Source organism: Ailuropoda melanoleuca, chromosome 4 (genome assembly GCF_002007445.2).
Source record: "Ailuropoda melanoleuca isolate Jingjing chromosome 4, ASM200744v2, whole genome shotgun sequence".
Lineage (NCBI taxonomy): Eukaryota > Metazoa > Chordata > Mammalia > Carnivora > Ursidae > Ailuropoda > Ailuropoda melanoleuca.
The window spans coordinates 67,602,975-67,616,554 of NC_048221.1; the positions used below are offsets into that span (position 1 = coordinate 67,602,975).

At 36.3% G+C, this 13,580-nt stretch overlaps 1 protein-coding gene across 9 annotated transcripts in view; it reads left to right on the forward strand.

The window, feature by feature from the left end:
• Nucleotides 1–13,580, forward strand: part of TSGA10 (testis specific 10) — a 142,931-nt gene that overhangs the window by 72,051 nt on the left and 57,300 nt on the right. For all 9 annotated transcript variants that reach the window (XR_004624828.1, XM_034659003.1, XM_034659002.1 and 6 more), the window contains one exon: nucleotides 2,880–3,065. Coding sequence is in view for 8 of the 9 variants with exons in the window: in XM_034659003.1 (XP_034514894.1) it covers nucleotides 2,880–3,065 (186 nt within the window). In the remaining variant the exon portion in view is untranslated. The remainder of the gene's footprint in view (nucleotides 1–2,879; nucleotides 3,066–13,580) is intronic.

Consider the following 13,580-nt stretch of genomic DNA (forward strand, 5'->3'; position numbering starts at 1 on the left):
CGTCTCTGTCCTTTGTGTTTCTAACCCCGCCAGCCGCCAGCTGCCAGCCGCCCCGCACGCTCCTGAGCTCCCTGGTTCAGTATGGTTCACCTGTGCTCTGGAGTGCCAGTTTTCAATCTGGTCGCGCTTGCACTCCTGAGCTCTCGGTTTCACTCTAGTTTGAGTGTGTGGTCGGGAGCTCCTGTTTTCAGTTTGGACACGGACGTTCCTAGGCTCACTGTCTCAGTCTGCTCTCTTGCGGGTGCTGGTCTGAGAGTCCAGCCCGCTCCCCAGCACAAGGGGCTATTGCTTCCCGGCGCCTGAGCGCAGAGGCTCCCTCCCCCTTCCCTTTATCTTCCTATATCTGTGCTCGGATTCACAGCTCCCCGATTCACAGCTCCCCGCTTCGTACCTCAATACTCAGCACTGGAGATGTTCATTTGTAGAGATCCAGATGTATCTTCCTGCGTCTCAGGCTGATTCTGTGGGTGTTCAGAATGGTCTGGTAGATATCCAGCTCGACTCGGACCAGCTGAGAAAGGGTCGCCTACTCCTCCTCCATCTTTTCTCCTCCTTGCAGAAAGTGGTTGCCTTTATGTTCATAGAATTTCTGCTACTCTTTTCTTCATTCTCCAGTTGCATTTCATAGGTATTCGGAATGGTTTGGTAGCTCTCTCGCTGAATTCCTGGGACCAGACGAACTTTAGGTCTCCTGCTCCTCTGCCGTCTTGGAACTCTGAGCTGGAGCTCAACTCCTGTTTTAAACTCGGTTCCTTGCAGAAAGTGGTGGCTATTCTGTTCTTAGAGTTGCTGCTATTCTTTTCTTCATTCTCCAGTTGAGTTTGTAGGTGTTCAGAATGGTCTGATAGCTATCTAGCTGCATTCCTGGGACCAGACGAAATTTAAGCCTCCTGCTCCTCCGCCATCTTGGACTCCTTCTCCAGAAGAGACGTTTAATACCAATCATTTTCACTGCTTAAACTTTGAACCATGTGACCTGGGAGTCACAAAACTACATTTAATATAAAAAACGGTTCCTATTTTAGTCAGAAAACTAAATGTAATATTTTAAAAATGATTTCTATCTTCGAGAAATTCAGAATGTCATTGGAGAGACTGGGCATCCACACCTAACAGTGTAAAGCTGTAAGGCAGTGTTAAGAGAATGGCATAGACAGTGAGTACTACAGAAAGTTTAAGAGGGTGAAGATTGATGGAGTAAATTTCAGTTTATATATACTGTACTCTGTACCTCTGAGGTACACACTGTGTACACAACTGTTATTTTTAGTACAATAATGGAAAACATCAGATTTCTAGTGGCACATTCGGAATATCTGAATCTTGAAAGCCAATGCAGTAGTATAGTATGTAAACTTGTTAATAGACTTGGCAAAGATCTTTTACATTAGTCATAGGTAACCAAACCACAAGGTGGCGATATTAACTGAATTTCAATGAGGCTCGGGATTAATCATATTGGTGAAAACTTAAATCTGACTTGAAAGCTTTATTACGGTGAGACATTGCTTATTGCAATTTGATCACTTTATGGTTCTGATAGAGATATTCAGTGTTTATTAACAGGCAGCAGAGAAAGAATAAGAGATCTAGTACCTTTTTCATTAATTACCAAAATTATAAAGATTATTTGACAGAGACACAGTGAGAGAGGGAACACAATCAGGGGGAGTGGGAGAGGGAGAAGCAGGCTTCCCGCTGAGCAGGGAGCCTGATGCGGGGCTGGAGCCCGATGTGGGGCTCGATCCCAGGACCCTGAGATCATGACCTGAGCCTGAGCCACCCACGTGCCCCAAACTACCAAAATTATAAATGACGTTTTAAGAATGAGTTGGCCAAGCCATATTACCAAAATATGTTTTTAAAAATAGCCTCATAATGATTACTCAATATAGTATATCATTTGTGGAGCTGATTGTTCTCCTTTAGAAATAAGATCCCCTGGGAGTGCCATGGTGGCTCAGTCAGTTAAATGACCAACTCTTGGTTTCCACTCAGGTCATGATCTCAGGGTCCTGAGATCAAGCCCCAAGTAGAGCTTGAGGTTCTCTCCCTCTCCCTCTGCCCCTCCTATCATTCACTCTGTCTCTCTAATAAAATCTTAAAAAAAAAAAGAGAGAGAGAAACAAGATCCCATTTTAGTCAGTCTGTCATGATAGATATTTTAAGGTTTAAAACTGTGGTTCTATATCAATTGCCCATTATGACTGTATATTTATGAACAGTGTTTATTGGCATAGGTTTGGTATTTTACTTCTTAGTAATTTTAGGCAAGTTACTAGAACAGTGAACAAAAGTAAATCATAGAGTAGTCCATGATGGAGAAAATTAAGGTTGGGGTTATGAATGAAAGGCAGGAGCTAGACGGGAAATGTGCCAAACCAACAGAATTATCAGAATTTGATGCTTGAGATACGTAAACAGTCAGAAGTTCTGTGGCCAGTACAACCTAGAAAAGCGGTCAAGAACAAAGGAATACACAGATACGAAAGGTTAGACCAAGGCAGAAACTCAAAAACCAGACCAACAAGTAGTAAGTAAGCAGATATATAGGGAAAGGAGAAAATGGAGGATTTTGTTTGAACAAAAGCAAATATAAGAACATATTCATCCAGGTCCTGAAGATAAGAATAAAAAGCTTAACTTTACTAGATGGGTGAGTGTGACTCAGGAGCCAGGGTAGAACCTGGTCCCACTCCCTTTTGTTAATTACAGGATGCCTAACACTCTAAATCGAGTATGGATAGGATTCCTCGAGGTTATGTTATAATGATACTGTAGCAAATAAATTTCCAATGACCTGGCAAATAATGTTTAATTTGCATCATATGTTGACCATTTTACATCTTTTAAAGTAATACCTAAGATTTGCTTTTTAGGAATCTGAGAACCGGCAAATGATGGACCAACTGCGAAAAGCCAATGAAGATGCTGAAAACTGGGAAAATAAGGCCCGTCAAGCGGAGGCAGATAACAATACCCTCAAGTTAGAACTTATCACTGCTGAGGCAGAGGGTAACAGATTAAAAGAAAAAGTAGATTCTCTCAACAGAGAGGTCGAGCAGGTAAGTTTGGGAAAATATACCTGTAGGACATCCTGCATCATTGTTAAAAGAGTTTTGTTTGGCATTCCAGAAATATATAAATAAATAGTTAAATTATTTAAATATACTGTGAATTGTAGACTAACTGTTCTCCTATATCCACTCTGGTTCTGCTTTAACCTATTAACTGCCCTACAACTAGAATAATCTAGCATTTTTAAAAATCAGGAATTATTTCAAACATAGAAGGTTCAAAAAAAGTTAATATAAATAACACACATATACCCATCTCCCCAGTTGAAGGATGCTAACATTTTTCCATATTGCTTCAAGACTCTCTTTTTGTAAAGAAACAAAATATTACAGATACAACTCTTCATCCTTTCCGCACCTCCCTCCCTAATGGTTGGCGTGGATAACTTTCATGTCAGTTGTGTAACTCTTTTGTATGTGTTTATACTTTTTCTACATATTTATTACCCATACATTATGTATAATGTTGTTTTGTGTGCTTTGAGTTTTTTTTTTTTAAAGATTTTATTTATTTATTTGACAGAGATAGAGACAGCCAGCGAGAGAGGGAACACAAGCAGGGAGTGGGAGAGGACGAAGCAGGCTCATAGCAGAGGAGCCTGATGTGGGGCTCGATCCCATAACGCCGGGATCACGCCCTGAGCCGAAGGCAGACGCTTAACCGCTGTGCCACCCAGGCGCCCCTGTGTGCTTTGAGTTTTTAAGTGATACTCTAGATATCCATTTGCAGTTTGCCTTTTTTGCTCCATATTATAATTTTGAAACTTATCTATTTTGATACCTACAGTATATATCCAAACAGTTGCATCTGTAGTCATTGTATAAATATTTTGTTTTTATTTTTATTTTTATTTTTTTTTTTTTAAAGATTTTTTATTTATTTATTAGACAGAGATAGAGACAGCCAGTGAGAGAGGGAACACAAGCAGGGGGAGTGGGAAAGGAAGAAGCAGGCTCATAGCAGAAGAGCCTGACGTGGGGCTCGATCCCATAACTCCGGGATCACGCCCTGAGCCGAAGGCAGATGCTTAACCGCTGTGCCACCCAGGCGCCCCTAAATATTTTGTTTTTAAAATTCATTTCCATATTAAAGGAAATTTAATTGTCTTCACATTTTCTTTTCTTTTTTTTTTTTTTTAAGATTTTTATTTTATTTATGTGACAGAGAGACAGCCAGCGAGAGAGGGAACACAGCAGGGGGAGTGGGAGAGGAAGAAGCAGGACTCCCAGGGGAGGAGCCTGATGTGGGACTCGATCCCGGAACGCCGGGATCACGCCCTGAGCCGAAGGCAGGCGCTTAACAACTGCGCCACCCAGGCGCCCCTGTCTTCACATTTTCTATAATAAAATGCTGCAACAGACATTCTTTTACATTTCTCCTTGGGTATATATTTCTCTGGGTTTGTGCTAGGAAGTGGAATAACTGGATCCAAGATATGGGCAATTTTAACTCTTCTAAGTATTGTCACAGTGCTCTCTACAGTTTTACCCTTTCACCAGAAATCATGGAGTTGCTATTTTCTCAAGTACTAATCAATACTTGATGTGATCAGATTTTTGCATTTTTTTCTATACATTCTGTTTTCTGTTTCCTTGATTACAAATTAAATTGGGGATCTTTTAATCTTTCTTGACTATTCAGAATTCCTCGTCTGTACATTTTCTCTTGATCCTCTTGAATGAATTTTTGTAAACTTTGCCCATTTTTAATGCTGGATTATTTATCTTTTTCATAGTGCTTTCTAGGAATTACATATATATTCTTGATAATATTCCTTTTTTTAAAAATTTTATTATGTTAGTCACCATACAGTACATCATTAGTTTTTGATAATATTCCTTTTAGAGATACTATAGTTATCCTCTCTTTGTGGCTTGTTTTTTCACTGTGCTTGCAATATAAACAGAAGTTTTAAATTCTGGTGTTGTCAGAATTATCGTCAGTCTTTTCCCACATGGCTTATGTTTTTATGTCTTCTTTAAGAAATCCTTTACTATCCCAAGACCAGAAAGATTGTTTCTTTAAAAAGTTCTTTTAAAATTCTGAAAGTATGTGAAATTTTGCCCTTCATATTTTTTAATAATAATTTTTTATTATGTTATGTTAGTCACCATACAGTCCTAAGTTTTTGATGTAGTGTTCCATGATTCATTATCTGCATATAACACCCAGTGCACCATGCAATATGGGCCCTCCTCAATACCCATCACTGGCCTATCCCAGTCCCCCATCCCCCTCCCCCCTGAAGCCCTCAGTTTGCCCCCCAGAGTCCATAGTCTCTCATGGTTCATTCCCTGCTCTGTTTACCCCCCTTCATCCTTACCTTCCTTCTCCTACCGATCTTCCTGCCATTTCTTATGTTCCATGAATGAGTGAAACCATATGATAATTGTCTTTCTCTGCCCTTCACATTTAGATCTTTAATCCACTTGAGACTGAAGTGTGTATGGTTTGAAATAGAGATGTAATTTTTGTTTTTGTGGATGGATATCCAGCATCCTTTCATCACTGAATTATAAGCCTACTTTGTCGTAAAAATAAGTTTCCATTTGTTTTGCTCCATTGGTCACTTTATCTGTTTGCCAACAATAAATCCTTGGAGCCTCTATAGTTTGATGTTAAATCTTGATATCTGGGATTAATGTTCCCCCCAATTTTTAAAAAAGATTTTATTTATTTATTTGAGAGAGAGAGAGTGCAAGCATGAGTGGGAGTGGGGGACAGGCAGAGGGAGAAGCAGACTCCCTGCTGAGCGGGGAGCCCAAAGCGGGGCTAGAACCCTGGATTTTGAGATGATGACCTGAGCTAAAGGCAGTCACTTAACCGACTGGGCCACCCAGGCACCCATATACCACATTTTCTTTATCCATTCATCAGCCAGTGGACATGTGGGCTATTTCCATAATTTGGCTATTGTAGATAATGCTGCTATAAATATTGTGGTGCATGTACCCTTTGAATTAGTATTTTTGTATTCTTTGGGTAAATACCTATTAGTGCAATTGCTGGATCTTAGGGTAGCTCTATTTTTTAAATTAAAAAAAAAATTTTTTTTAGGGTAGCTCTATTTTTAACTTTTCTGAGAAAACTCCGTACTGTTTTCCAGAGTGGCTGCACCAGTTTGCATTCCCACCAACAGTACAAGAGGTTTCCTCTTTCTCCTCATCCTCACCAACACTTGTTGTTTTTATTTTATTTTATTTTATTTTATTTTATTTTATTTTATTTTATTTTATTTTATTTTATTTTTTTAAAGATTTTATTTATTTATTTGACAGAGAGAGAGACAGCCAGCGAGAGAGGGAACACAAGCAGGGGGAGTGGGAGAGGAAGAAGCAGGCTCACAGTGGAGGAGCCTGATGTGGGGCTCGATCCCATAACGCCGGGATCATGCCCTGAGCCGAAGGCAGACGCTTAACCGCTGTGCCACCCAGGCGCCCCAACACTTGTTGTTTTTAGACATTCTGACAGGTTCCAGGTGGTATCTCATTGTAGTTTTGATTTGTATTTCTCTGATGATGAGTGATTTTGAGCATCTTCTCATGTGTCTTTTGGCCATCTGTAGGTCTTCTTTGGAAAAACGTCTATTCATGTCTTCTGCCCCTTATAATTGGATTATTTATTTTTGGGGTGTTGAGTTTTATAAGTTCTTTATATATTTTGGACACTAATCCTTTATCATTAATGTCATTTGCAAATATCCTCCTATTCCATAGGTTGCCTTTTAGTTTTGTTGATTGTTTCCTTTGCCGTGCTTTTTATTTTGATGAAGTTCCAATAGTTTATTTTTGCTTTTGTTTCCCTTGCCTCAAGAGACCTAGCTAGAAAGAAGTTGCTATGGACAGTGGCAAAGAGGTTACTGCCTGTGTTCTCCTCTAGGATTTTTATGGCTTCATGTCTCATATTTAGGTCTTAAATCCATTTTGAATTTATTTTTATATTTGGTGTAAGAAAATGTCCCAGTTTCGTTCTTTTGCGTGTTGCTGTCTACTTTTCCGGACAACATTTGTTGAAGCGACTGTCTTTTTCCCATTGGATATTCTTTCCTGCTCTGTTGAGTATTAATTGACCACATAGCTGTGGTTCATTTCGAGGTTTTCTATTCTGTTCCGTTCTGTTCTGTTGATTTATGTGTCTGTTTATGTGTCTATTTTTGTGCCAGTACCATCCTGTTTTGATCACTACAGCTTTGTAGTATAACTTGAAATCTGGAATTGCAATGCCTCCAGCTTTGCTTTCTTTTTCAAGGTGACTTTGGCTATTTGGGGTCATTTGTGGTTCCACAAAAATTTTAGGATTGTTCTAGCTCTGTGAAAAATGCTGGTGGTATTTTGATAGGGACTGCATGAAATGTGTAGATTTCTTTGGGTAGTATAGACATTTTAACAATATTTGCCCTTCTGATACATGAGCATGGAATGTTCTATTTCTTTGTGTCATTTTCAATTTCTTTCATGAGTGTTCTATAGTTTTCAGAGTACAGGTCTTTCACCTCTTTGGTTAGGTTTATTCCTAGGTATCTTATGGGCTTTGGTGTATTTGTAAATGGGATTGATTCCTTAATTTTTCTTTCTGCTGCTTCATTGTTGGTGTATAGAAATACAACAGATTTCTGTATGTTGGTTTTGTGTCCTGTGACCTTACTAAATTCTTGTATCAGTTCTAGCAGGTTTTTTTCCCTTTTTAAAACTTAATTTCAATTAGCCAAGGTATAGTACAGCATTAGTTTTTGATATAGTGTTCAGTGATTCATTAGTTCAGTATAGCACTGTGCTCATCATATCAAGTGCACTCTTTAATGCTCATCTAGCAGTAATTTGATGGAGTCTTTCAGGTTTTCTATATAGAGCATTATATCATCTGCAGATAGTGAAAGTTTGACTTCTTCCTTGCCAATTTGGATGCCTTTTATTTTGTTGTTGCTGTTGTTGTCTGATTGCTGTGGCTGGTACTTCAAGTATTATGTTAAACAGTGGTGTGAGTGGACATCCTTCTTTTTTTTTCCTGACCATAGAGGAAAAGCTCTCAGTTTTTCCCCATTGAGGATATTAGCTGGGTTTTTTTGTATACGGCTTTTATTATGCTGAGGTATGTTCTGTCTAAACCTAATTTATTGAAGGTTTTTATCATGAATGGATGTTGTACTTTGCAAATGCTTTTTCTGCATTGTTGAAATGATCATATGGTTCTTATCCTTTCTTTTATTAATGTGGTGTATCACATTGATTGATTTGCAAATATTGAGCCACCCTGGCAACCCAGGAATAAATCCCACTTGATTGTGGTGAATGATTTTTTTATAAGTTATTGGATTCAGCATTTGCTAATATTTTATTGTGAATTTTTAGATCCATGTTCATCAGGGATATTGGCCTGTATTTCTCTCTTTTTTAAAAAGTTTTTAATTTATTTTTTAGTGATCTCTACACAATGCGGGACTTGAATTCATGACCTTGAGAACAAGAGTCTCTCGCTCCACTGACTGAGCCACTCTCAGAAGCACCCTTGTACTTCTCTTTTTTAGTGGAGTCTTTATCTGATTTTGTTATCAGGGTAATCCTGGCCTCATAGAATGAATTTGGAAGATTTTTTTCCTCTTCTATTTTTTGGAATAGTTTGAGAAGAATAGGTATTAATTCTTTAAACTTTTGGTAGAATTCACCTGTGAAGCCATCTGGGCCTGCACTTTTGTTTGTTGGAAGTTTTTTGATTACTGATCCAATTTCTTTGCTGTTTTTTGGTCTGTTCAAGTTTTCTATTTCTTCCTGTTTCAGTTTTGGTAGTTTATGTGTTTGGAATTTATCCATTTCTTCCAGGTTGTCCAGTTCGTTGGCATATAGTTTGTCGTTGTATTCTCTTATAATTGTTAGTATTTCTGTGGTGTTGGTTGTTACTTCTCCTTTCTCATTTGTGATTTTATTTATTTGGGTCCTTTATCTTTTCTTTTGGTAAGTCTGGCCAGAGTTTTGTCAATTTTATTAATTCTTTCAAAGAACCAGCCCCTGATTTCATTGATCTGTTCTATTGCTTTTTAATATTTTTAATATTAGCTATCATTTATTTCTGCTCACATCTTTATTATTTCCTTCCCTTTGCTCCCTTTGCTTTGTTTGTTGTTTTTTTTTCTAGCTCCTGTAGGTGTAAGATTAGGTTGTATATTTTAGATTTTTCTTGCTTCTTGAGGGAAGCCTGTATTGCTATATACTTCCCTTGTAGGACTGCTTTTGCTGCATTCCAAAGGTTTTGTTTTCATTTTCATTTGTTTGCATGTATTTTTAAATTTTATTTGATTTCATGGTTGACCCATTAATTGTTTAGTAGCATATTAACATCTTTGTATTTGTGGTCTTTCCAAATTTTTTCTTGTGGTTTCATAGTGTTGTAGTCAAAAAAGGTGCATGATATAATCATGTATTTGTTGAGGCCTGTTTTATGACCTAATATGTGATCTGTTCTGGAGAATGTTCCATTTGCACTTAAAAAGAATGTATATTCTGCTGCTTTAGGATGAAATGCTCTCAGTATATCTGTTAATTCCATGTGGCCCAGTATGTCATTCAAAGCTATTGTTTCCTTGTTTATTTTCTGTTTAGATGATTTGTCCATTGATGTACCTGGGGTGTTAAAGTCCCTTATTATTATTGTGTTATTAACAATTAAATCCTTGATGTTTGTTATTAATTCTTTTATATATTTGGATGGTCCCATGTTGAGTGTATAAATATTTACATTATTATATCTTCTTGTTGCATTGTCTCCTGTATGATTACATAATGCCCTCCTATGTCTCTTTTCACAGTCTTTGATATAAGTATTGCTACCCCAACTTTCTTTTGACATCTATTTGCGTGATAAATGAATATAGCTATTTAGTTTGTTTATTGTTCACAAACTGCTGGATATCTAATTTTTAATCAACTATATTGAAGTAGGGGTGCCTGAGTGGCTCAGTTGGTTAACCATCTGCCTTCAATTCAGGTCATGATCCCAGGGTCCTGGGATTGAGCCCCACATCAGGCTCCCTGCTCAGCAGGGAATCTGCTTCTCCCTCTGCCCTCCCCACCATTCGTGCTCTCTCTAGCTTGCTCTCTCTCTCAAGTAAATAAATAAAATCATTTTAAAAAACTATATTGAAATATAATTTACATGCAATAAGAAGCACTCATAAGTGTGATAATGATTTTTGACAAATGAATACATTTTCACAATCATTACTATAATCAGCTTATAGAACATTCCATTATCTCCCTAATGTTCCTTCAAGCCCTTTTGCAGTTGATCAATCCTAATCCCTAGGCAACTACTGATTTGCTTTCTGTCCCTATCACTGATTTGCTTTCTGTAGAATTTTATATACATGGAATCAGACAGTAAGTATTCATTTGCATCTTGACTTTTCTCACTCAGCATAATGATTTTGAAGTTCATGCATGTTGTTGTGTGTTAGTTCATTATTAGTTCATATTGTTACACAGTATTCTGTTGTATAGCTGTTGCACAATTTGTTTATTCACCTGTTGAAGGACATATAATTTGTGCATTAGTCTGCTAGGGCTGCCATAACAAAATACCACAAATTGGGTGGCTTAAACAATACAATTTACACATTTATATTCTCTTAGTTCTGGAGTCTGGAAGTCCAAGATCAAGGTGCTGGCAGTTTAACTTTCTTCTGAGACCTCTCAACTGGGTCTGCAGATGTGTCCTCACAATGCCTTTTTTCTGTGCATGTGTATCCCTGATGACTCTCTCTTATAAGGTTACCAGTCATATTTAATTAAGGTCCCATTCTCATGACCTCATTTAGTCTTAATTACCTTCTTAAAGGCCCTGTCTCCAAATACATTCAAATTGGGTGTTTAGGGCTTCAACATATCCATTTTGAGGGGGCACAGTTTAGTCCATAATGAGTTGTTTGTAGTTTTGGGCCATTATGAATAAATTGCTATGAACATCACATGTGAGTCTTTGTACATAAGTTTTCATTTTTGTTGGATAAATAACTAGCAGTGGAATTGCTGAATCATATGATAAGTGTGCTTAATTTTGTATGACACTGACAAACTATTTTCCAAATTGTATCACTTTACACTCCCACTTGCCTTGAATGAGACTTCCAGTGGTTCTACATCTTTCATAGCACATGTATTGGTAATAGATGTGTACAGCTATCACACTGTAGTTTTAGTTTGCATTTCCTATTTGGGTAATGATGTTGAGCAGCTGTCCACATTTTTATTGATTGTGAAAGTATCTTTTGTGAGGTATCTGTTCAAATCTGTTGCCAATCTTTTTATTGAGGTTCTTGTTACTACGTTGTAAGAATTTTTTTGAACACTTTAGATGTTCCTTTGTCAGATATGTGTATTTTTAAATATTTTCTCCCTGTCATTGGCTTGCCTTTTTATTTTAGGTCTTTAGTAAAAGCTTTAAACTTTTTACGAAGTCCAGTTTATCAGTTTTTTACCCCATACTTTGTACTTCTGTGTCCAATCTAATAAATCTTTGCATACACCAAGATGCATAGACTTTCTTTTATGTTTCCTTTGGTCTGTTATACATTTTGAATTAATAGTTATGTATGATGGAGGATAATGGTCAAGGTTTATTTTTTCTACACATGGATTTGAAGTCTTCCAGCACCATTTGTTGAAAAGACTGTCCTTTCACCACTGAATAACCTCAGAACTTTTACCAAAAATAAAATGATCCTATATGTATGGATCTATTTCTGAACTCTTCTGTCTCATGGATATACAATGTCCATTCTCAGCCAGTATCATAGAGTCTTCTTTAATGTAGCTTTATAGTAAGTCTTGAAAAAATTAGTATGAGTCCTCCAAATGTGTTCTTTTAAAGAATGTTGGCTGTTATGGGGCCTCTTCATTTTCATATACACTTTAGAATGAGTCATTTTCTATAGAAAAAAACCTTTCCTACTACTTCAATAGAAAAAACCCGGACTCCTACTAGGAGTTTGATAGCATGGTATTGAATGTACAGATCAATATGGGGAGAGTTGAGATCTTAATGATATTGAGTCTTCCAGTACATAAATATAGTGTATCCATATGTTTTATACTTTTCAGTGTATAGATATTATATATATTTTATTGTTATCCTTTGTTTTCTCATGGGTCTTTAAAGTGCATTGTAAATGATATTTTATTCCTTAATTTTGTATTGTAGTTTTTAGTAGCCTGTACACAGAAAGAGAGGATTTTGTTATCTTTTATTCTGTAGTATTGCTCAAATTTAATTTTTTTAGTTCTAGTAGGGTTATTTTTGGTAGATTTTAAAGGATTTTCTACATAAGCAATCATGCATATAAAGATAGTTTAACTTCTTTTCCGATCTGAATGCTTTTTATTCCTGTCTGGAATTAAATTAAAGTGGTGAGAATGAACATCTTTGCCTCATTTGTCATCTTAAGGGAAAAGGATTCAGTGTTTCTTTTTAGAATATGATATTAGCTGTATGTTCTTGTAGAAACATTTGATCAGTTTGAAGACCTTCTCTTATAAGTTTAAAGTTTCTTATCATGAATGAGCATAGACTTTCATCAAATACCTTTTCTACAGCTATTGAGATGGTCATATCTTTTAAAAATTTTTTTGGCCTGTTAGAATGGTTAATACATTGATTAATTTTTAAAAATGTATACCTGGAATAAATCCCAGTTGGTCATGATATATTATCTTTTTATATAAATTGTTATATTGCTAATATTTTTAAAATGATTAGATCGCTAATATTTTAAAGAAGTTGTTAAATTATGTTGTTGTGGATTTTTGCATCTGTTTCATGATGATATTTGTCTGTAATTATAATGTCACTGGCAGGTTTTGTTTATCTGCCTTATAAATTAATGAGGTATGTTAACCAGGTTAATACTGCCTCATAGAATGAATATGGATATGTTCCCTTATCTCTATTCTAGTTTGTATGTTGATATCATTTCTAATTTAACTATTGGTAGAATTCACAAGTGAAACCATATAGGCCTGAAAATTCTGGGCGGGGATTTTAAATTATTACTTTAATTTTTTAATTGATTGGGAGCTATTCAGATCTTTTATTTCTTCTTAAATCAGTTGTGGCAATTTGTATCTTTCTAAGATTTGTCGATTTCATCAAAGTTGCCAAATTTGTTGTCAAAAAACTATAGTTTTTAGTGGCATCCCTTTTGTATTCTTGGTATTGGTAATTCATGACTTTTCTCTATTCATCAGTTTAGTTGGAAATGTATCATTGAGTTGATCTTTTCAAAGTAGCAGTGTTAATTTCATTGATTTTTTTAAATCTGTTGTTGGTTTTATATTTCATTGATTTCTCTTTATTATTTCTTCTATATAACTTGTGTTTAATTTGCTCTTATTTTTGTATTTTAAGGTGAACACTTAGATGATTAGTTTTAGACCATTTTTCTTTTTTTATATAATCACTAAAAGTTTTACATTTTCCTCTACACCAGTGCTTTAGCTGCATGCTACACATTTTTG